Genomic DNA, 25156 nt, shown 5'->3' with positions numbered 1-25156 from the left:
GCCAATGATTTCAAGTACATAGTCATGTCAAATTAAATGCGGAATTAAATGATTTTCATCCCTGCAGAACATTCAGCTTTTCACAGCAGAAGGAGAAAAAGCTCCTGATACTCCACAGAAATAAAACATGAGGCAGGATAAAGACAATTTACTCTCATCACCGATGTGCCATATCTATGATAAGAAGCAAATGGCACAGTCTGTCTCTTTGTGACATGTTCCGAGTTTTCCAACAGAGCAATAGAAAGTAAAAAGAATGTGTTACAGGCACGGTAACATTAGAGATGCTCACCTAGGGGAGTAACTTCAGAATCTGTCACGTACATGTAAGTAAATATACATACAAGTAAGTTAACATACATGTTAAGAGTATTTACTACAGTTAAAAACATAGGCAAGAAGTTATTTTCCCCACTTACAACTGTTCTGCCCGTCTTGTTGTTTTCCCACCTTCCTATTTTGATTTGTCTCCTTATATAGTTTTCTCAGATCTGGACCTTGGTCACCAGTTGTGGAGTCAGGATGATGACTTCTTCATTCTATATACACCCTATATGGTGTGTATATATACATATATATTTATATGTATATATTATATTGTATTTGAATATATGTATATATTATATTGTTATTTATATGTATATATACACACTATATGGTGTGTATATATATATCTATATATTTATATGTATATATTATATTGTGTTTGAATATATGTATATATTGTTATTTATATGTATATATTATATTGTATTTGAAACCAGACAGTGCAAGTTTAGAACTAGAAAAGAAAGCAATCCATGTGTTATCCTTTTCTTACTTTGCTGTGGGATTTCTGAACAAAAAAGGTCAAACATAGATTCCCACATATCTTCAAGAAATTCAGTTTTGGATCTGGAAACTGTGGAACTGTACAATTTTATTTTCATTCAATGCAGAATAATATAATAGGCATGGGAAAAGGAGGCAAAAGGTGAGCTGGAGGCCCTAAGTCAAAAGTCCCAGCTATACTGAATGCCCAGTGGCCGAATTTGTATCATCGGATTCAGTTACTGCTGCAGTTTATAGAGCACTGTCAGCAACTTTTTCAACAGAAAGCAAATCTCTAAATAGACTCCATCACTATGTCACACTTGTCTGCATTAGTAGAAGAGGGAACTAGCTCCTTCACCCTTCAACTCATAGATCAATGGAAAAGAGTTCACATCTTTTTATCTCAAGTTACAGGGCTGACATTGGAAATATACTGTGCTTTCTATTACTGCATGGTTCATATTTTCCTTATTGTGCTAAGCAGCTTACTTTTAGCTGTAGTGACTGAATACTGGAAAAGAAGATTTGCGTCTTGACTTGTGTGTTTAAAACAACATTTATGCACTGCAGGTGATGTCCAGTCACTATTTTAAGGGATTCTTGTAAACAATTATTTAATAAAGTAGTCACATTCTGTAGCTTAGGGCTTGTCTACAAGCTAAGACTTTGCTGTTCAAGTCTGCAGGATTAGTCAAAGCAGCAAGAAATTTGTAAATTGGGTCAAGAATGCTAATTAAGGCATCTTAAATACTGAAAGAACTTGATCATTCAGCAAAGCTGGAGAGCTTAGACCAGTGTTCACGTCTTTTCTAGTAAATATGCAGGAGGCTTAGGGCTAGACTCGGGCTGCTTGGCTTAGATGCCCAACTGAAAAACCCAGACCAAAGACATATCCATACTCGCTTACTGAGAGCTTGACTGAGAGCAGGCCTGTCCTGTCCTGTCCTCCGGCTGCTTTGAGAAGACGGTGGCTGCCGGCCAAATCTCCTCCTCTGGGACAGGGAGGCCAAGCAGGAGGGCTGGCAGACAGAGGATGGAGCTCTGACTTCATGCGTCAACCAACAGCACAAGGACAGCAAGAGGAGAATGCTTCCAGTGGAGCAGGGGCTTAGCAAACTGGTGCTCCTGTTTTGTGCAGGTGTAGGGACCAAGGAGAGCACTCAGTGTCCCTATGGAGAAATGGGGTGTTCTTGCCATCTTCAAGGCTGTGAAACCAGTCTCAGGAAAATCTTTTTTTTCAGAGCTTGCCTGCCTGCAACTGCCTTTTCTCCCCACCCACATGCAAGTTCCTTTCCAAACTGATTCCTTTCATCAGCTGAAAGTTTGTAGAGGAGGTTCTGAGATATAAAATCCTGGGATGCTTTAAATGAATTTCAAAATCTCCTAGTCTGATATACCCAGTGAATGATATCTCTTCTCTGGAAGTGTATCTGAGATGCTGTTAGTCCTTCAGGGTTTATATATTAATGTGATCTCCAAAGAGGGAAGGAAGTGGGATTTTCAAAATGAGCTTCCACTTGTTTTGTGACATCAGGTAGACAGGTTTCTGCCTGGTCCTAGTCAAGCTAATCCTTAAGGATAATGTAATATATTTGAAGAGGTTCTTTTTAGTGCTGATTAGCATCAGAGAAAAATATAATCTGGGGGTCTGAATTTTGCAGCATCCCTGTGAAAGGGAGGTTTCTGCAAATAGCAAGAGACCCAATGAAAACTTTCCAGATATTTCCTATTCAAGCACTGGTCAGATATTATTTTTTCCAAGCATTAATCCATTGCCAGAGGATGCAAGTAAGTAAGTGGTCTGTCCACAAAAAAGACACAAATAGCACTTGGGAAGCACAGAAATATCAAAATATTTCCCAGTTAATAGCTGTTATTTCCTCAAGCACAATAATTTAGGAATAAAGAGAGGAAAAAACCCAAGAGGCTTCTTGGCTGAGGCTATTATGAAGATTTAAAATTATAATAACAGGAATCTATTTTTAATAAACTGCTACTGCAATGTTTATTGCAGTTAAGAATAATTGTTATGATAACTCAATTTGTGGTTAATATTTTTAAAACAGAAAAGAGAAATATTATTATAAAACTTTTTCAACCTCTACAATTATCTTCCACTTTTTTACATTACAGACTCTTTGATGGTGCAGTAGGAGGTAGGAAGAAAGTATATTTCTTTCCAATTTCTGTCCCACCCAGTTTCTGAATGCAAGATTTGAATGACAGCTTTGGAGGACGAAGGACTGACTCATTTGTCAACCTCTCAAGTAAACTTTGGGTAACAATTGTTGACATTTCTGAATATTAATATGAAAAAGTTTTGATCTGGAAGGACCTAGTATACTGTTGAGATAATTGCCCAGTACGCCTATTCCTTGAGGTCCTGATCTTGCTAATGAAACTTCCAGTTAGTGACAACTGTGGGGAGAACAGTAATCATAATCCCCAAAATTCTGGGAGTTATGATGCTGAGAAAGATGCAGTGCTAACAATGTATTGACATCATTTTTATACCATGAAGAAGATTTTAACAATGCACAGAGGTTAGGAATTGAAGACTCACTTTTCTAAAGGATGTGATTTATCCCGCTTTTTTAAAATATTGCTGTGCTATCTCTACTGCTTCAATTTTCTCTTTTCATGTGCCTCCTGGGACACATGACTATTCTGATGGCTTACAGAGAACTGTCACCATCTACAGTAGGTCAGCTTCAAGGTCTAGGCAGATTAGGTCTGCCAGCTCTGTGAAGTCCACAAAAACCCATGTGCAGGTCTGCATTCATCTTTTCATTTTTGGAAGCTATGCAGAAGCTGTTGTTAAGCAGCAATTTCAGTTTGCTTGGTGGTTTATAATGTGTTATTATAAAAGGAAAAATAATGATGTTATTGTTGACGCTGAAGCAAAATCTACAAATAATCTCATCTTTTTCCAAAAATCTGTCTATGGAGTTGTAAAGATCAGAACGCAAGGATGCATAAGACATGCTTTCAAAACACTGAATGTAGGAATTAATTAAAAAATCTTACTTCCCTGTTCCATTTCCTATAGCTATGACTTTTGAAAAGTTTAAGAAAAATGCAACTCCTAAAATATATTTTATTGAAGACTGTTTACTAATACCTCTATGTACTTGAAAGTTTTGGCCTTGTGTCAAGACAATGATGCAGAAAACATCTAAAGCTGCTTGCACAGACAACTAGAAGTAGCCTTATGTCTAAGAAAGCTGACTGATATTCAAGGATCACCTCCTCCAAGCTTAATGAGCAGAAACTCAGGCAAAAATGCCAGGAGGCCTGAATGGATGAACGAGGACATCCTGGCAAAACTCAAACACAAAGGGGGAGTACACAGAAGGTAGAAGCAGGCACTGGTAACCTGGAGGGAACACAGAGACACTGTCCAAGCACGCAGGAATGTGGTCAGGAAAATCAAAGCCCAACTGGAGTTGAATCTGGCCAGAGATGTCAAAGACAACAAGAAAGGATCTATAACTATATAGGTAACAAAAGGAAGGCCAGGGAAAATGTGGCCCCGCTGCTGAATGGAGCAGGGAACCTAGTGACACAGGACATGGAAAAGGCTGAGGTATTGAATGTCTTATTTGCTTCAGTCTTTACTAGCAAGACCAGGTCCAAGAGATCAGTGGAAGAGTCTGAAGCAAGGAAGACGTACCCTTGGCGGACAAGGATCAGGTCAGGGAATGCTTAAGCAAACTGGACATATGTAAATCCATGGGCCTTGATGGGATGCACCTACAAGTGCTGAGGGAACTGGCAGATGTCATTGTGAGGACACTCAATAATCTTTGATTGATCATGGTGGTTGGGAGAACTGCCTGAAGACTGGAAGAAAGCAAATGTCACTCCTGTCTTCAAGAAGGACAGGAAGGAGGACGCAGGAACCTCCAGGCCACTCAACCTCATCTCCATCCCTGGGAAGGTGATGGAGCAGCTAATCCTGGAATCCATTTCCAGGCACATGAAGAACAAGAAGGTGATCAGGAGTAGTCAGCATGGATTCACCAATCATGCTTGACCAAACTGATAACCTTCTGTGATGAAATGACTGGCTTGGTATATGAGTTTACCTTGACTTAAGTAAGGCTTTTGACATTGTCTCTCATAAGATCCTCATGGAGAAGCTGTTGAATTATGGGCTGGAGGAGCAGACAGTAGGGTGGATTGAAAACTGGCTGAACAGCTGGGTCTAGGGGATAGTGACCAGTGGAATGAAGTCTAGTTGGAGGCCAGTAGCTAGTGGTGTTCCCCAGGGGTCAATACTGGGTCCAATCCTGTTCAACATCTTCATTAATGATCTGGATGGTGGGGCAGAGCGTACCCTCAGCAAGTTTACTGATGATGCAAGACTGGGAGGAGTGGCTGATACACCAGAGGATTGTGCTGCCATCCAGAGGGACTTTGCCAGGTTGGAGAAGGGGCCAACACAAACCTTATGCAGATCAACAAGGGGAAGTGCAAAGTCCTGCACCTGTGGAGGAACAACCCCATGCACCAGTACATGCTGTGGCCCAAGCAGCTTTGCAAAAAAGGCCCTGGGGGTCCTGGTGGTCACCAAGGTGAACATGAAGCAGCAATGTGCCACTATGACACGGAAGGCCAGCTGTAACCTGGGTTGCAATAGGAGTGTTGCCAACATGTCAAAGGAGGTGATGCTTCCTTCAGCATTGGTGAGGCCACACCTGGAGTGCTGTGTCCAGCTCTGAGTCACTCATCCAAGAGAGATGTGGAGCTACTGGAGTCCAGCTAAAGGCCACTAAGATAATTAAGGGACTGGAACATCTTTCCTATGAGGAAAGGCTGAGAGAGCTGGGACTGTTCAGCCTGCAGAAGAGAAGGCTTGGGGGGGATCTCATCAATGTATACAAATACCTGAAGGGAGGGTGCAAAGAGGACAGAGCCAGACTCTTCTCAGTGGTGCCCAGTGACAGCATCAGAGGAATGGGCACAAACTGAAACACAGGAGGCTCTGTCTGAACATTAGGAAACATTTGTTTCCTGTGAGGGTGACTGAGCACTGGCACTCAGTGAAGCTGTGGAGTTTCCATCCTTGGAGATATTGAAAACCCAGAGGGACACGGTCGTGGACAATCTACCATAGGTGGCCCTGCTTGAGTAGAGGGGTTTAGACCACATGACCTCCAGAGGTCCCTTCCAACCTCAACCATTCCATGACTCTGTGATGCAATAACTTCAGCTGAAATGTAGAGATGTGTACTACAGTGCAATACATTTGGCAGTCTGAATTATAAAAGAATAACCATGCCAAATATCTGGATCATTCTGAAGTCCTGGTGCATATGTCAGATTCAGTATGCCAAAATCACTTTGTTTCCTTATTTACTATTTACTGTGACTTTAGGTATGATTGCTCTATTTTTCTTTATAAAATTATCATTATTGTGTCATGGCAAAATCCTTGCATTTTTAGCTCCCATGTCTGAGCTGACTTCATGAAACTCGTTCTTGTTTCTGTAAACTAAATGTCAGGAGAAAGGTGTAGAAATCCAGAAGTCAGAAGCAGTTCTGACTGCTGACCTGAGTGTGTATCTGCAGCACCAGCTGACTGGAAGGGAAAAGGTCTATTAGAAGGCTTACAGTGGGTGAGAATATGAGGCAGTCAACTATTACAGGTTATTAATCGCAGAGTTAGAGTTGTACGTAATGTGGAAAAGTTCTGAAAAGACAGTCCTAATTCATAGTTATAGTGCTAGAAATAATCAGTTACTAAGCTTGCCTAGATATTTGATAAACCATCCAAATACAATTCAAGCTGATGGCGTGATCAAATGTTTTGATTCAATTTCTGAATGAAAATGGTATGGAAGCTGGGAATGTCACAGCAGGTTGATGTCAGCCCCCAGAATACAAGTCATTGAATCTTGATCACCCCTTTTCCTCCTCCAATGAAAAAGCATTCAGGTTCTCTACTCCTAATCATTAACTATCTCAGCTTGGAGGAACCTGAGGTCTCAAATGCTGTCTGTTGGATAAAGCAGTTGGTTTGATCCACAGGCCTGACTATACAGGTACAAAAGAATCCTATGAGATACTCAGGAAAATCAAGGGAATAATCAGTGACATGAGTTGGGATTCCCTCAGAAACTCACAGGAAAGTCTTCTGAAGGCAAGCCTCAGGTCATCTAATGTTTTGCTTCCTCATACCGAACACTTACGATAGCAACAAGTTAAGAAATAGGTGCTGTAATAGCTCAGTCAGTTATGGCTGGCAAAGTCTTCACCAGTAAACTCCATTGTTACCTTTCTTGAGTAAAGTTGCAGCCTTGCCATTGGCTAGATTAGTTTCAAAATGTCCCATTTATCAAAACAACTTCTTGTTACAGTCTTTTTGAGACTGTCTTACAATTGTTGGGGACTATTTTGAAAAACAAATACTTATCACAGACTCTTAAACCTTTATTGCAACCATAAAAGTTGCAATAGGTAGCATTACAGGCAGTTTGAAAAGTGAGATCAGAAATTAGGAAGGAGGAGGCGTAAGTTATTGAAAGCGACATTGTACAAGAAAGAGATCAAGTTAGAGGAGAAGAAAGGCAAAGCACCATGAAAACAGGTAAAAGTTATCTTGAAAGAAAAGACTGACTTCAAGGAAAAATAAAGATGAGCTGAAGAAGCACAGTCAGTGTTTCATCTCAGATGTTCTCATCTAAATAAATCTAAATAATCTAATAATCTAATCTAAAAAAAATCTAAATAATCTAATAATCTAAATACTTTAACTTTTTTATTTCTTCTCCCTGTTCCCAAATGTAGAATTACTCCGATTAACTGTATTTGAATTATTAATTACTTCCGCAGAATTTCTGAAGTGGTGGGTGAAAGAAGAAAGATGTCCAATAAGTCTTTCCTCACTGATTTGAACACTAAAAATATTTGTCTGTCTGCTCCTACTGAAAATTCTTTCTACCCATATATTTTGTTTAAAGCCCTTCATAAAGTAACCTTTAATAACATATCATTCAATAGTTATGGGCCAACATTCAAGCTGGTCCACTGGAACACTATTTTTTTCAAGGTATTGAAGCTAATTATTCCTTTCATAATATATTTCATTTCCTTACTGCAAAGAAAAGCTAAAGTTAATGAAGAAAAGCAGGTAAAAATTCAAGCCATTTAAACTAACAGAACTAAAGATGGCTGAAAGTCTGTAATTCACTAGAGGGGCTCTGATGATTTTCCAACCCTGGAAGCTTTTAACTTAAGCACAGGGACCAAATTTTGGTGCTCTATGCCCTCAAGAAAATCATCCTTATATGGAATATATTAGAATATTTCCAAATACTAAATATGCATAAATAATGTATTTGGAACATGAAAGGGAGTATGCTATTTGTTAAAGAAATGATAAAAAATGTTTGTTGACTGACTGGAAGGAGAGGGCTGCAATTTTGACTTAGCTGTGAATGCAGATGCTTCCCTTTAGCAGAGCAAGGACAAATATTTATCTTACTTTTTTTAAGTTAGAAATGAAAATTATTTCTATCTTTATCTAGTTCTACAGCTCCTGGGTTTGTGGTTCTACTCTGTGACTGCACAGAAATCAGTCATTTCTCTCACTATTTTATTTCCTACTTATTTTCCTTCTTATCTGTCTGTATGATACACTAATTTCCTGCCTTGTGTTTTATAACTTTCTGCTTTCTGCTTGGTCTTTTTCTTCCCATGTTCTTCTTTTAGCTTTCTCTAGCAAAATCATTTATGCTTTCTTTTCAGTGTTGGGTCCTGCTTTTGAATGACTTCCCTGGAACCACTGTCTATCTTCCATTCCTCTGTCCTCACAACAGCTGCTTTTCCATTTATGATGTATATTATGCAAAAGACTATAGTTTATTCATTACTCTTTTTTTAAATATATGAGCACTACTGATTACTTTCTGTATATATAAGTAGCCAAGTAGCCCCACCCACACTGGCAAATGTATACATAAAATAAAATAAAATAAAATAAAATAAAATAAAATAAAATAAATCTTGTTTTCAGAAAGCACACAAATATAATTATGCCTTTTTCCCATTTGAATCCACCTCACATCATGTATTCTGTAGCAATGACTGACAAATCTTCTGAGAAGATTTTATAACGTTTAATCTCAGAGTACCACAAATAATCTACCTATGCTATTGTGCACTAGGATATTGCTAGAAACAGCATTCTTTGTGAATTGGAAATTTGATTGAACCCAATAGATGGATGTCCCTCAGGCACCTTCAGTCAGTAAGAAATTGGAGTGGGGTTAAATTTGTCTGAAGGTAGAAGGATCATATCCCTTGAGCTACTGCACTGTCTTCATTTTCTCCATTTTTTATTCTCCCCACTTTAGATAATCCTAGTTCGATATTAGGAGATGTCAAAGAGAGAGTGTAACAGCTCAAGAACATCACCAAAGGGTTATTAGATCTTTGACAAGCTACAAGGCAGAAGGGATAGTACGTCTTCTACAATCTGTCTTTATGAACTGTTCTGACAGCAAACCTTTGCTCTCAAGCACAAAGTATTGCTGTAAGACACGTTTTATTAGTGGGTGGTTTGAGTTGGAGATAGGCATATGTACCCCCCATATGGTCTTATTTATCCAGAAGGGTCTATTGCCTGATGGCTGCAGCTGTAGAGGAGTGGATTTGATGGCCTAGACAGTCCCTTTCTGTTCCTAATATTTCCAAGTTCCTCATTTTTCTGTATGTGGGAGAATATACTCAAATGTTATATTAGCTGGGCAAAAAGCAATTATCTCTGTCAGCAGTTACAGGATATATTGTGCACTTTCTTTCTTCCTTGTGATATACCCTCTCCTGTTAACCAGCCTAGGCATGGGGTGAAATGCTCACCCCAAGGACCAAAATGTTACCTCTAGTGTCTCACCTGGCCGATGTGCCTTTGGAACTGCCATGTTCATCACTCGCCCTCCATCCTGAGGTTTGGGGGGGGATGCGGTAAACCTGCAAATCCCCGACTCTGACGGCGTGCTTGAGGTCAGACTGTCTGTGTAGTCATTAGTCCCTGCCGTGAGCTGCTCCGACGATGTGTCTGATATGAAGCATTCTGTAATGGTGAACTTGGCATGTCTCAGCTGCTCTTCCATTTTTGCATGCTCGTATGCTCTCGCTAGCTCTTCGTATGTTGAGGAGGCACTTTCTGTGGAGACCATGCTGCTTCTTGCTCGATCTAAATATCAGAAATATAAATAATCAGAGAAAGAAAACATCTGCACAATTCTTTTTGCAAGAAAAGCTATGATCATGATAGCATTTCTTAATAAAATGCAGAGCCCTTGAAATTATCAAGGTGATTTAAACGAGTCTGTTTCACTAAAAATGTCTGCACAATTTTTAGTTTAGTCAGTTACTTGATAATTACAGATAATCTAAAGTGAAGTCTTACTCTGCTAGCAGCATTATGTGGCTTACCATTAAATTCGTGGTTTAGAAGAAATAACCTTTAATACATGAAAAAGGTTACTTTTTTTTTTTTTACAAAAAATCATTTCCCTAAAAGTGAAATGCCTTAAAAACATTATAAACCCACAAAACAGATTTAGGAAAATGAGGAACAGCTTCTTTACATTATCTTTTTAATGCATCTCAGAAATATTTCTGTGAGGTTATGTCCAGGTGAGAAAGGATAGTTTTTCTGTACCTGTTTCAATCATATAACCTTTTTTTGAGAAAGCCCTGAGGACAAAGGTCAAATATAAAGGCAGTGTCTCTCAGACATTGTCCCTCTAGACACCAGGTAAAATACTAACTCATTCCATATGGAACAAAGGTCTTAAGAAAGCAATATTGTTTGGTAGCTACCAGCCTCCAGTCATTCAGGTGCTTTTTTCAATGCTGCTGAAGCTAATGGGTGCTTCATATTTGACACACAGGCTATTATGACCTAGAAGCTGTTCTTTTCTGCTGATGAGTTTCTGAGAATATCAATATTTCTTAAACAAGCACTATTATTGAAGATGTAAATGGCTACCAATACATGAAAAAGCATTCTGGAAATGCAGCGCTCATTTCTGCAGGGACAAATCACTGGTCTGTTGCACCCATTGTGATTCTACTTCAGTGGGCTGGAAGAGCAGAGGACTTTCAAAAGTTCCTTGGGTAGAAGTCATATTTCATCACAAGATCTGTACAATTTCAGACATTGTTGGTGATGTTCAATAAACAGGCACAATGTAATAGCTAATTCATAAAAATGGGACTCCTATAGCAGCCAGAGGCAACTGTGTTGCTATTGCAAATCTTTATCTTTTTTATTGTGTGATAGGATCCTTGCATCAGTTTTCATTGTGCACAAAGAACAACACTCCTGCCATTTGTAAATAGGAACATGCATTATTTAAAATGACAAGTACTTCTACAATATACTGTAACTTGCTTAAGATTTTGAGCTGGCCAGAACTGATACAAGACTTTTTTTCCCCCCGCAGGAAACATAATTCTGTTTTTCACATCTGATTTGTAAATCAGACCAAAATAATGTCTTTCTAAACTTCTGATCAACTGGAAGCTCCTGGAAGGCTGCAGTTGCCCAGTGCCATAGAGCAGTGACTGTAAATATGATGGTCATGCAAAGGTCCCAATTTGGTCCATGAAGTTCAGGACCTGCAGCTTCCTATATCCCATGCCGTGGGGAGACTATTCCAGGAAGAATCTGCTTGAACACCTACTTTAGATTTGATGAAAGTTCATCTAAGCTCAGAGTGAGCTTCATGAAACCTAGATTCATCATAAAATTTCTGATGGCCTCTAGTTAGAACATTAGAACTTAGTTACAGCTATGAACTTCTGCAATACATTTCTCCCAAGCTTAAAAGCTACTGCTTTGTAAACCTGGAATTGTTTTGATACGAAGTGCTAAATTCTGCCAAATATCAACTGCATCAACTAGATCCAGAAATCTGAACTCCATGTCGGAAAAGTGATCAAATATGCACGTTAGTGCAATTGATTCTTGAACACGTAATTTGGCTACATCTATTATAATATTTATTTGGACATTTTAAACTTCTGAAGTACTTAGATTAGACTGACTCTACTCTTTCCACAGAAACCAAGTGTCATAACAGAGCTACATTTTGGCACAAGAAAACCTTTCTTGAGCATGATCTAAAGCTTGCTGTCCCTTACATAAATCACTGTGGTTCGAGGGTAGACACAGAGTAGGAAAGCATCCATGTTAAAATGTATATTATGAAGTCTGTTTACAAAATTACATGTAGTTTGTCTATTAAACCACACAGCAAATTGAATTCTCTGCCCTTTGCCATGAGCATTGGAACATATCCTTGGGTGACAGAATGTTGGAACACATGCAAGTGCACCTGAAATCTGGAATGTCTACAAAAAGTGTTTCTGAGATAACATTTGCTATTTATATTTGTATCTGCATAGCTATTAGAGTTAATCCTTAAAACCTTATGATAATTCTACCTGAAGAAATCAAGATGAAGTTTGTCAGCTAGCTAGAGGTATCTATTGAGTGCTGTTACCCTACGGAGACAAGGGCTCTGCAAATTTAAGAGGATGAATCATGAAAAGATGAAAACTCCAACCTATAAATTCCTGGATGTAAGGGATGTCAGATGCTTGTTCTCATAGAGAGAATAAAAACAGTCACACTGGTTTTCATGGTGAAAGGCCAGTCACACCTACTGCTTTGTAGCTCTAACACATAGCTTTTTCATGTGACGTTTTTCCCGTAAAATCAGGATGGAAGGTAGGCAATTCCTTCTGAGGAGGCCAGAGTAAGCCTGGATTCACTTCTGTCAGGCATACCTTTGAATAGTGTTTTACCTTTCTTCATATTTAACCTTTATTAGATTTGCTTTGTGACTATTCTTCTGCTTAATCATTTACTCATGTATTTGCCTTTTCTTCGGTCACTTGTTCCGTGTAGGGCAGAAGAGAAAGCTTTTTTTTTTCAGTTACAATTGCATTTATAATGTGAAGACATCAAGAAGAGATGAAGACTGCAGGCAGAATACATATTCAGTGTCTCCCCACTTATCATCTAGAGGAATAAAACCTATGCTGTTTCTCAGGAAAATCAGAGCTAGCTGCTGCGGTATTCAGTGATATGAATGGATTGTGACTTGGACTCTAATTCCAGATCTTTTCCTCTCATTTTTGCTGCTTAGAATAAACCCTGTTAACATATTACATGAATGGGAAAAGGAAAATACTAATCTCAGTGTAGCTCAGACATTAAAACCATTCCACCTATGACTCAGGCATATTCTTGGTTGCTAATACTGCCCCTGCCTGGTCAATGCCATTTCAAGCAGCAAATTGTCCTACTTTTTCCTTCAGATACAGGAAGTACAGCGCTTCAGCTACAGGGAAAATTACCACCATATCTTTCAAAGGACTCCAGTATGCGTGTGTTGCATGAGAAACCACGGGCACAGTATTTGTTATCATTAGCACTATATGCATTTGTGGCACCCCTTACAAATAGCCTACAGAAAAACACCCTAGCAAGGAAAAACTAATGACACCTAAGCACCAAATGAAGTACGTCAAGGACCATGAAAGTTACTGCAGCTACTGCTGTCCCATTTCCACAGCGCAGCCCTGCAGAGCACCCCGTACCTGTGTCCTGCGAGGGGCTGACGCTGTAGCTGTCGCTTTCCTTGTCCACAGATCCTGCTGGCCTGGGGGTGGGCAGCCTCCAGTCTGTGGTGAGGGTATGAGCTGATATGGTAGGGTGAGGTCTGTTGAGGGTCCACTGACTAGCGTAGCGGTTGCGAGCTGTGGGTCCGGTTTTGGCGCTCCTCCTTGTGGTAGGATCTGTGATGGATAATAGAGAGAGTCTTTGCCATTAGGCTCTTGAATTGATAAGGAAACAAGTCCTGTCAGAAGTGGATGGCCAGTGAAATCATATTGGTTAAAAAAACCCACAAAACATTCTTTGTCGGGGAAAAAAAAAAAACAACAGTGAAAGTGCTGTTCATTACCAAACTGCTAACACTTTTTTGAAATACCCTCTTTCTAATGAAATCATACATTTTTAAAAGGATGGAACTGAAGAGCTGAGAGCCCCACCAAACTCCCGCTGACACATTCATTATCCCTTTACTGCAACATAAGCAGTTCTCCAGTACCAAAACCACTTCGAGGTATGACAGAGCACAAAGCAAGTAGATCTGCTCGGGGATTTCACACCACATCTCAAGTGAAGTCTATGGTAAATTATCAGTGTAGATGTGCCCTCAGAAACACCCTACACCAGGTACCTGCCCTCAGTTTGTAAAAACGTGTGCTCAGAAATGTGGTGATATAATTTTCTATTCTGGACATTTTACTAATACTTTTACTATATTACGTTATTAATCAGCTACAGATTGCCTTTTTTTTTAACAAGTAGCCAAGACATAAAAGGTAACCTGTAATAGTGCTGTCAGCGTTTCAGCCTGGACAGGTTCATAAAGATTTGACAATTTTAAAAAAATTAGTAAATAAATACAATTTCTTAAACTCTAAAAATCATCTGCTACTTGTTTAAGATCAGCAATGTTTTATTTTTTATTATCCTGGAGATAATATGGTGACCAAGGGAGTAAAAGCAAACTATCTGCCAAAATTGACCTCCTTAATTTTGTTAATAAATAGTTCTTCTGTAAAAGTGAGGCTTGTACTCCCTAAAAACGCAAGTGGAATAGAAAAATCACTATGTGGCAAACAGAAAGTGACTAAATCAGCACTGAATGATTTCTCTTCGAAGCTTCTGAAAGGATATTACTAACAATAAAGAGAAAGGGTATTAGAAATGAAAAATTCAAATCTATTCAAATGTTCTTTGACATTCAAATGGTGAAGTTGTCAGTCTTTGAGGTAAGAGACTTTAGCAGCAGCAATTTGAAGAAAAAAACAATACCCAGATTATGACACTGAGCATTGCTTCTGCCTAAGCATTCCCAGTAAGAATTTGTATTCTGCTGCTTCAAAGAAACAAGGTATTTGTTTACAAATACCAGCTATGGTCTGATCCTTCTCCTATTTCACATCTTCCCCCTACAGCAGTGGAAAAATATGAATCTGGTGCCATTGATAATTGATCCTCCTGGTAGTGCAACACATAGCCACCTCACATGGATAACAGCCAAAAATGCACTTGGCATGATGCGCCCAGCCTGTCAGTATAAACCACCTCTTGTACCAGCTGTGGAAAGTTGGCACGTGGCTGTCGTGTAGCCAGAGGTGAGCCTCGTGCCTGCTTCAAGGGAAGACGTGAAGGACAGAAGGAGAGTGCTGGGAAAACTCTCAGCACGGTGCTGGGACTGCTTGGTCTGGAGAAGAGAAGGATCGGGGGGATCTCATCAGTGTATATAAATACCTGAAGGAAAGGTGCAAAGAGGACAGAGCCAGGCTCTTTTCAGTGGTGCCCAGTGACAGGACCAGAGGCAATGGCCACAAGGTGAAACACAGGAGCTTCCCTCTTAACATCAGGAAACACTTTAATGTGAGGGTGGCTGAGCACTGGCACAGGTTGCCCAGAAGAGGTGGTGGAGTCTCCATCCTTGGAGATATTAAAAAGTTGTCTGGGTATGGCCCTGGGCAACAGGCTCTACCTGACCTTGTTTTAAGCAGAGGGGTTGGACTAGCCAGTGCCCAGAGGTCCCTTCCAACCTCAACTGTTCTCTGATCCCGTGACTCAGTAGGCCTTCATCAGCAAAGTGAAGGAGGCAAGAGAGCCTGCTGCCAGCACGCAGGAGGTCAGTGCTCATCCTGCTGAGCATGTGCTGAGCAGTAGTTCTGCACCAGCTGTGCTGCGCCTGCATAAGGGTCTCTGCAGCACAGATGTAGCAAGCTCCAGAGCTGCCGGTGTGGTGGAAAACAGCGCACATCTGGTGCCCCAGTTGTTAAGCCAACTCTGCTGTCATATGATGAAACATAACTGTAGAGAGCTGAGGTGAGCAAGGCAAAGGTTCACGGAGCATACCTCTTTTATAAATAAACACAAAAGAACTAGACAACAACTTAAATAGTGCAGTAAGGGAATATTTGCCAATCAGTGAGTGTGAGTGTGCTCAGGTGGGAGGATCCATAACCTCTGAGCCACCCAGCTGGGCACTGCACTCCTCTTCACACAGAAAGCAGTGGGTTTAAACAAAATCTCATAGCCTAGCCTCTATCAAAGTTATATTAGCATCTTAAATCCAGAGAACACAACCTAAAAGTCTCTGACCCAGCCCTGTGCGCTGCCGCAATCAGATCTTTACTGCATAATAAAAGCCATGGTGGATTTCTGTCTCCAAAGGTGGGCTGGACGCAGGTCATACTCTCATTCATGAGTTAAGCCTCAGTTTCAGTGGACTGAAGCACATAACTGCACACAAAAAAGGGATTAGGAATGGAAGATGCTGGTGCTATAAAATGCTGTGGTGTGGTACAGGCAGGCAGTTTTGGGGTGGTGTCTCTTTCTTTATTAGAAAAGCCAGGGTTGGAAAACAATGGAGACTCAGACAATCTTGATCTGCCAACATGATAAAAATGATATGATATTTTTTGCTCTTGGTGAGCAGGCTAGCCAGCATGTACATGAACTAAAGGAGCAAGACAAGAGCAGTACCAGAAAAAAAAAAAGTCATGTCTTGACTCTTCTAATTCAAATGTCATGACTCTCCATAGATGAAAAAATGGTGATACTAATCTAGTCCTCAAGAAATAACTAGCCATAGCTTAACACTGTCAGAGACAGAAAAGCAGCAAGGTCAGGACTAGAACAGCTATAATTTATAAAGACTGGGGTGGAAATGAAGATGAAATTAAGATTTTTCAAATAATCTGCATTTTAGGTGATGCACAACTGAGCTTTCAGCATTTATGTTCACCAAACTCACCAAGTAAACAAATTCTGAAATGATCAGGGGATAGAAATAATCCAAGAGATTTTAGAAATTGCACACTGTTAGTGAACTACACTTTGGTAATATTCCTAACTCATAAGTATTCCTTCAGTCTAGTGATTTTCTTTTCCATTTACATAGATATGGAACACATTCATGAGAGAAATTAAGCAGAATGGATTGCAGCAGTATATTAATTTATGATAGTATTTTAATCACTATAAGAATAACTCAACATGAATATATCTGGGAAAAGTAAGTTACCATAATAACTAAAACTGGAAATACAACTTTTTCAGAAAAGCAATAATGAGAAATGTATTTCTTGCCTGATGGAGAGGTAGGGAGGGAAGATGTATTTTAAAATACAATAAAGATTGATCACTGAGAAAAAAACATATTAGACACTAAAAGCCATTAAGCTAATTTACTCTATAAATTCTAGAAATTAATATCTAGCATGCATTTGGTTTAATGAAAGCCAGGTATGAATTACTCCAAATTACACCTACATTTCAGATGCATATGCAATTTTTACCATATTAAATCACTAAATGGAATTGTATAAGAAATGTTCTCTGCTGATCTAAATAGATTTCTCTCAACCTTCAGATTGAAGAAAAAAACCCATGAAGATGCAAATGCAGGAGCACAGTATTCATTTTCTTATAGCTTTCTCCTCTCCAGATAACATATTCCTTTATATGCTTACTTGTTCCTGGCCGGGCATCAGAAACATCCACCAGTGGCCCTGTAGCTTGTGACACAGACTGGTAATGTACTGTGTGGGTGACAGTCAGTGACTTCTGCTTAGATGTCTCTCCAAAATCAGCATCGGTGAGCAGAACTGTTGATCTGTCATCTGTAAGTAAAAAAAAAAAAACATCAGATATTGAATAATGAATTTTGGGTTTGCCTTCATAAGAGCTTTACAGCCAGTGCCCTGACTTATTTTCAGCTGGGTTCCACCACTCACAGTGGCAGCTCCCTCTTCTCTGCAGGGCTGAAGATGGCTCTGAAGTGTGTACCAGAGCTTGGCAGCCTCTGGGTTTAAACCAGTTCATACAAACTAAAGAATAAGTGTAGTTTTCATGTCTGTCTTGATGATTTCACCTTAGAGATGTGCAACTAAGACAGACTATTAAGTATCCTTCCAAAAAGCTAATTTGTGTGTAATTATTTTTGGCTCTAATTTCTTTCTTTCTCATCTTTTGAACACTGCTCTCTTCCCCTTCAATTTCAGGGAGCTCAGCTGAGCTTTTCAACAACATAGTCAATTTATTTCTTTTTATTAACTTAATTAGTAATGTCCTCAGTGAAATCACCCATGTCTTCCCACAAGGAGGTCGTTAGGTAATGTTGCTAACTAACCCTCTACCAGTCAGCTTTTTCTCCAGAGACAGAATATTGTAGAAGAGATGGCTGTGATCCAAGACCGTTCTTAGGGAGCTGCTTATTTTTAAGCATGCAAGTACCATAGTGAAGACAATGGAAACATACTTGCAGGGCAGCTAAGCATCCTTAAGTCCAGTGTTTTGCTGTTCTGGAAGCTAAGGGCTACGTCCTACCAGCTCTCTCTGCATCAAACCTCACTAGTGCAGGTTTGAAAAAGAAGTTTTGGGGAGCTTTATGCAAGTCATGTAAGTTTCTTACAACATAGTCAGTCCAGCTGACTATGGGCTTTCCTTCAGCTGCAAAGAAAGGTGCGAGGTGAAACCTGACCTTAGGAAGGACTGGGAAAAAAAGGTGAGCACTGACCTTTAGTACTTTATGGTTCTGCTGCCTATTGCTTCCCTACATGCACCAAATTTCTACACAGACCTTGATCCCTACAGAAAGCCAGTGCTATACAGCACTTACTATTTTTTTTTTTTTTTTCCAGTTGTTATCTCTGTATTGTATTTATTTTGCTCCAAAGAGGAATCTGGTCCACTTGATTGTGGAAGGTTTAACAGCAATAAATCTTTCACTGACTCTGTGCTTGTGGAACAATTATTTGCATGCTATCAGACTTTCTTTTGCATTCTTTGCAGTCTTTTTATCCATTCCTAACAGTAATAAAAGCCACAAGAAGATCCTGCTATGCTATGCTATGTAGCTTTTAATGTATTTCTAAGAGGACTGGCAGCAGTGGGACTTCCATGCATTTACTAGTCAGCAAAGGTTGATCCGCTTCTCCTAAGCATTCCTATTTTTTGGTATTTTAACTTGACAAGACACCATTAATGCGAACAGTTCTACACAATAACATAACTAGCATTTTTTATCCAAAGAAGGCCATAAATAGAATGAGCATTATGAAATCAAATTACTCTGTCTCTGGCAAAAGATGAGCTCTTATTCAGGTTGGGAATAAAGTCTCTTGGCAGTAAACTATGTCAAAGACTGCCAAAGTGACTGCTTATTCTGAGTGCTTTATGGAGAGCTGGCTATTACTAAGGCACTGATCGCATTGCTACAGTTAAGGCACTAATGGTATTTCCACTATAACCCCCTATTGCTCAGCAACTGGAACTCAAAAGTAAAAACCGTCTTTAGGATGAAGCCTGGCACAAAAGACTGCATCACAGAGGCAAACTTTGGGAAGCTCAAATCAAGGTTAAAAAAAGCCTGTCTTTCAAGTGAAGCATAGGTCTCCTTTTCAAATCTGCAGCACAAACTGTGAAACGTCCCCTGAGGCCACCACCCCCATGCCAGACTAACAGCAAGCGTGACAGGGTGCGTGGCTAAAGCATCTTGTCCCTGCCCAGTGCTGGCATGGACAGCAGATGCTGCTCCCAGCTTGTGGAGCTTTCCTCTCCGGTTACAGCATCCCTGGGATGCTGTTACATTCTCAGCCATCACAGGCTGCTTCTACACAGATTTTCATCCAAAAAAGTTAGAAGTCTAATAAGATCAGTCATTCTGGAGGGTCTTGCCGCAGTGCGTACCCATACAGTCACAAGATCAGGTTTTTATTCTGTTGAGTTTTCAGACATCTTGTGTTTAAATTATTTGGAAAAAAAACACACCACCAAACAATTCTGTTTTTCATGACAATTCAGCTATGTGCCAGCCACATGAGAAATCTTGCTTTTGTTGTGTGAAACAGTTTAGATCTGAATTTTGCATAGATATACAAAAGCTGAAAACTGATCAAAATGTTGAAATATCATTTTCTATGAACAGGTGGATACAATATGCAATGTGTAAGTTTTAGAAGTTGGCTGTTGCAAATCTTTAAATACTGATATTGTAGTTTCAGAATTTCTTTTTCCTTGTAAGTAATGCCAGTGATCCAATTGTCTAGTCAAAGCCAAAAGAGAAATCAGAATGAAAATCATAAAACTGCCAGTCTTCGTTTACATTTTCTTCAAGCAGCTCTTTCCACCAGCTTCATTTTCCTAATGTCCTGCATTATTTTAAATACTGTACTGAGATTACTTAAAGTGGAAAATTATTCAAAGGAGAGAAAAAAAAATCAGTTCAGTTTTCAAATGTGGCAAATTACTTTGTAGCTCTTTTTTCTTGATGTGTGCAGTGGGAAAAAGGTGTGGGGTAAAGGAAGTCCACCTAAAGTACCTGTTATACATTAACCAGTGAAAACAAGCCCAACAAGAGTTTACCAATGGTCTCCATTGTGTCCCTCTCCTCAATCAGAAGCTGTGCTCTGGGAATGTCTATGTGCATTCTCAGTGTTTGCTGCTGCTTATTAAGTGTATCTGATGTCCTGGTGTTCTTGCTAAAAACAAAAAAGAAGCAAACACATTAACATTCAGCCTAAATGAAAGGATACTCGCAAACTTCCTCATTTTAAATCTGTCCAGCTCTAATAAAAAATAGTATAACCATAATCAGCAAAATACTCATACATCTTATTTTCCCCTCTTCAGAAAAAGTGCATGGTATTAATTTATTGCACACAACAAGCAGTTAGATGAATGCACAGTGTGGAGGGATTTGGTCTATTCTTTATCAGTAGTCATCTCCTGAAAATTTCATATAGTTTTCTTCAAGTGCTGTCATATAATGAAATTAGCAAAAACACTTTGCAAAATGGACCTTTTCATTCATTCCTCATGAATATGAGTAAAGAAACACACAGCTGATCAAACAGGTTGGCAGGAAAATGATGTCTTGAGTAATTTCTAATTATTTTTTTAACTTTTCATTATTGTTCGTTAGATAAATTCCAAATATCACTAGAATTGATAAATGAAAAAGCAAATTAATAACTAGGGATTCCATTAAGAAATTGCATTAAAAAAAAAAGCTTTTAGTCCCAGTGATGTTCCAAGACTAAAATTGCAGATCTTGTTTACATTCATGGATTATTTCTAATTGATTGATGCAATATTCTAAAAAAAGAACATAAACCAATTATTCTATCATCATGCAAATTGAAACAATTTCATTTTGAAGTTTGTATACCAGAAAATGACTTCTTAAATGAGCTGTCTACAGAAAGCAAATGAAAATGGATAGTAAAATTCAGTGCTACAATCATTTCTAGTACAGAGCTTGCACCAAGAAACCTTCAGACTGCACTAAAAACCCAGGAACTTTTTGCCCTTTTAGATGTAATTACTCTTTGGAGGAGAGGAAATATTTGCAAATACTTCTTTACATAGGGAGGCTGAGGAAAGTTAAGACAAATTAGCCAGTAGTGTGATCCAAGTGCTCACACTTCAAAGAGCATTAAAATCCAAGTGGAGGCTCATTTTCTAGTGTAAAATAGCTGTAGATCACTCAGTTTAATTCTCCTTTGGCAATGAATTATTGTTGTTAATGGAATCAGCAGAGGACTATTAAGCTGCTTGATGATAAGCTCACTTCTTCCCTGCGTGCGGGCCTCTACATAGGAGATTAATGCATGTGTGATGAGCCCACATCTCTAGATAATTTGCCTTAACTTCCTGCTGTGTCTCCATGTGAGCAAGACCTAACTATTGCAGGTTTGGAGGTTCTCCTAGAGCCCTTTTTAGGAGGAACTTCCTTACTATTTTTTTATTTTTTATTTATTTTTTAATTTTAATTTATTTATTATTATTATTAATTAATATTTAATTAATTTATTAATTAATAATATATTTATTAATTTCCTTCTTATTTTACCGTGGTCAGTAATTCTGCTCCATATCAAAGAGTGAGATCCGCAAGGCACACAGGTACATCTCTCTGGCTGATTCTCACCTTCTGGTTTTCCCTGTTCTTGTGATCCCCAGCATTAACACTATCTATGCATCTCAAACTTTAACATCTCTGTCTTTACCTGGGTGGTTAGGTGGTACTGTTACTATCATGTACAAATGGATAGCTGAAATGCGTTCAAACAGCCTACAACTGGTGCCTCATTTAATCATTATGGAAGCAAAATATCAGGAGAGCTACCCAAGGGCTGTCAGACTTTTCTCCATATATAATCAGTGGAGAACAGTAGTCACAGTGTCTTATTAAGCATATAAATTTTCAAAGACATTTAGGATCCTAAAATGCAGATAAATTCCATACTGACGTTCTCAAAGTCTCTGCAAAGTCTCTGCATGGATTATATGTCACTCTCCTATTGGTTTCCACTCAAGCTGCTGAGATTTTAAAAGAATCAGAGACTAATATATTACCTGCATGCCAAATATGCTTGAATACATGTCCTTGAAAATTCAGACTACTTTGGGCTTGTCCAAGATCATAGAGAAAATCTGTGATCAAGTAGGAAACTGAATTTCTGAGGTCCAATTTCAATTAATAATCAATAATCCAATAGTTATAGGATACATGCAATCAGATACATATAGAATCTGTGCAATACACAATTGAGTCTAATAAAAGCATCATTGCACTCCTCCTCCGCTCAACAGGGATGCAGGAGACAAAGGGATCAAATCAGACATCTTCCTCAGAGAATGCAGACCCCAGAATCCCAGCGAGAGCTAGAAGCTCTTCTGCAGTACGAATGGTCTGTATTCCTACTGTTGCAAAGTACTCAACTGCACAGAAAGTATTGTTTGGACCACAGGGAGCAGGAGGACAGTTCCCCAGGTTTGCAGTTATATTGCTCACCTGCAAAGAGAGAACTCTGAATCCCATTCTTGGCTCCAGGGGTAGCTTTATGCAAAATACGTGGAAGGTCCTTCAAGACAGAACTGGAACCCAGGCCTCTCTATATTCAGCAAAATTCCCTGCTATGCTCAAGAGTTATGCCTTGTTTTGTGTCATCTCTCTCCTCATCCTTACTGGTCTAATTAATTCTCCTGTATGCAGCAGCACGGTGACATAGAGTGTCCAAACACAGAACAGGCAATTGGCAGTAGCAAGAGGGTTGCTGCTGATTAGCATGCTATCTCTTTCTGGCTCGAGGACTTTTGAATTATTTTCTGCGGACCACAATAGCTCAACTTTCAGGTTAAAAAAACATAAAGTGCCAACAGCAATTAAGTGCCTCTAGCACTTGGCAGCAAGGCAAAGATTTTTAGGATTGCAATTTTGAAGTTTAGTGCCCAAGTATTTTCTAACCTAGGAAAATTCAGGCATCAAAGTATTATAACAGTCTGGTGGATAAGGAGTCCAATGATTAATTCTTTAAAGGGAGGAAACATATCTACCTATATTTTCCTTAACCTACAGATATAAAATTCCCAAACTTAAACATGTGCTATGGCTATTCTTTACCTGTTGGACCTTGTGAGGATCTGTGTATAACACAATTCATTCCCCCTGGTTCAATGAATCTCTGAGCTCCAAATTGCTAGATACTGGGAGTCTGTCTGGGGAACAAGTCAGTATGAATGCATACTGACATGTAGTCTTTTGTTCTACCAAGGTGTCTGCTTTTGGCCACTATGAAAGACAGATACTTGGCTATGTGGTCCTTTGGGTCTGACTGAGTACAGCTTTTATATACAGTCTGTGGATAAATGGGCCTTTTTCCAGAGGAAGTACAATGTAGAAGGTTTTTTGAAAGAGTGTGCATAGTTAAAAGAATATCCCCTTTTAAATAATCTTTCTGGATCTTTAATAAAAGATACTTACTTGAGTGACTGAAAATATCTGTATGCACAGGAGAGGGTTAAACCTATCAATCAAGGTAGTTATGTAAAAGGATTAAATATGGTTCTCTGTAAACCCAAAGTCATTCTGGGTCCTTGGTAGAGAGTCAGGCCACCTCATGGTTTCCTGATGTCTAAGCTGGTTGTTGTAAAAACGTATGGAAAACTAAATCTTGCAAGTAATCAGCCTGACAGAGGAATATTTGTGGAGAAAAGATTCCTCACCTTGTATTCAAAATTAGAAACCTCAGTCAATTACTATACTGATGCACAGCGAACTGTTACAAAGAAGTTGGCTTGACCTACGCTTTCACTCAAAAGAAATATAAAAAAACTGTGATGGTACAGCAGCAGGGATTTTTATTTGCAAGTTTAAGGTATCAGCAACAAGTTGTGCAGCTCCCATTAAACTGCTAACTTTTGGGGCTTATCCTGCTCCCCAGACATTTGACTTACACAGCCCAAGCCAGCAACTTTCAAAGCAAAGGCTAAAGCTCCATTCTTAATCAGCTTTACACACGCTCATAAAAATCTCCTCAAAGGGAAGGATACACAAAGCTCTCTCCATCCCTCACACCTTCCTACCAGGCAGGGAATCATCTTTTCTACTCTCTGTCCAATACTTAAATAGCAAGGCACAACCCACAGCATACCCTCTTTCTTGATATTTGTATCATAGCCGATTTAGGTGAAATCTAAAAGATATAAAATATCAGGAGCTTTATAATATGTGACTATTGCTTTGGAGAGGGCTTATTATCCTTTGATTATTAACGTGGTGAATCTTCAGGAACATCTAGTGATGGTGGATAGCTCAGATTTCGGTTGGAGGTGTTTCACAGATTTATCACAAATGACAGAGCATCTAGCCTGTAGAAAGCAGGCTCCCCAAAACAGCATCACTTTGAGAGCTCCAAGTTACGATGCATCTGCAAATGTAGGCCTATATCCCTACTTCTTCTAAAGTCTTGTTTTAACAAGACTTCATTCACACTTTCAGAAGAGAAATATAAAATACGACTATTTAATAAAAACAAGATTATTTGTTAATAAATGAGATCGGAGAAAGTGACTTGACGATCATATTTCAATGCTGGTGAAAGGAAAAGCAAAAAGAAACAGGGGCAGATGAGTTACCTAGAAAAACAGCTCTGAACTAAAGGCTGGGAAGGGACCTGACTGCTCTCTGAGTGCCTCAGGCAGGGAGGGCAACAGAAGCTCTTTGATTTGAAGATCAGCATTGGCAGAGGAAAAAATGGGTCAAAACTGGGCACTTATGTTGGCAGTTTAATAAAGTTTTCTAAGCATCAGAAGAGTTAGACTCTGAAATGGCCTTGCAGAGGCGGTGACAAGGCTAGTGACACTAACCAGGGTTAAGGCAGAGGTTTACCAGTTTTGCAGAGGTGTTACGTGTGGTTGTCACTGGGGCTGAATATC

General features: G+C 39.2%; 1 protein-coding gene across 1 annotated transcript in view; it reads right to left on the bottom strand.

The window, feature by feature from the left end:
* The window catches only part of DSCAM (DS cell adhesion molecule), a gene marked incomplete at both ends in the record, with an annotated part of 474219 nt that overhangs the window by 10670 nt on the left and 438393 nt on the right, over positions 1 to 25156 (bottom strand). Inside the window, 4 exons of the mRNA XM_082337939.1 lie at positions 9713 to 10015; positions 13438 to 13635; positions 17407 to 17556; positions 20300 to 20415. Coding sequence (XP_082194065.1) covers positions 9713 to 10015; positions 13438 to 13635; positions 17407 to 17556; positions 20300 to 20415 — 767 coding nt within the window. The remainder of the gene's footprint in view (positions 1 to 9712; positions 10016 to 13437; positions 13636 to 17406; positions 17557 to 20299; positions 20416 to 25156) is intronic.

The sequence above is a fragment of the Platalea leucorodia genome, assembly GCF_965183815.1.
Source record: "Platalea leucorodia genome assembly, chromosome: 2".
NCBI classification, from domain to species: Eukaryota; Metazoa; Chordata; class Aves; order Pelecaniformes; family Threskiornithidae; genus Platalea; species Platalea leucorodia.
The sequence above is the reverse complement of the archived record's forward strand: the minus strand, read 5'-3'. Positions and strand labels throughout refer to the sequence as shown.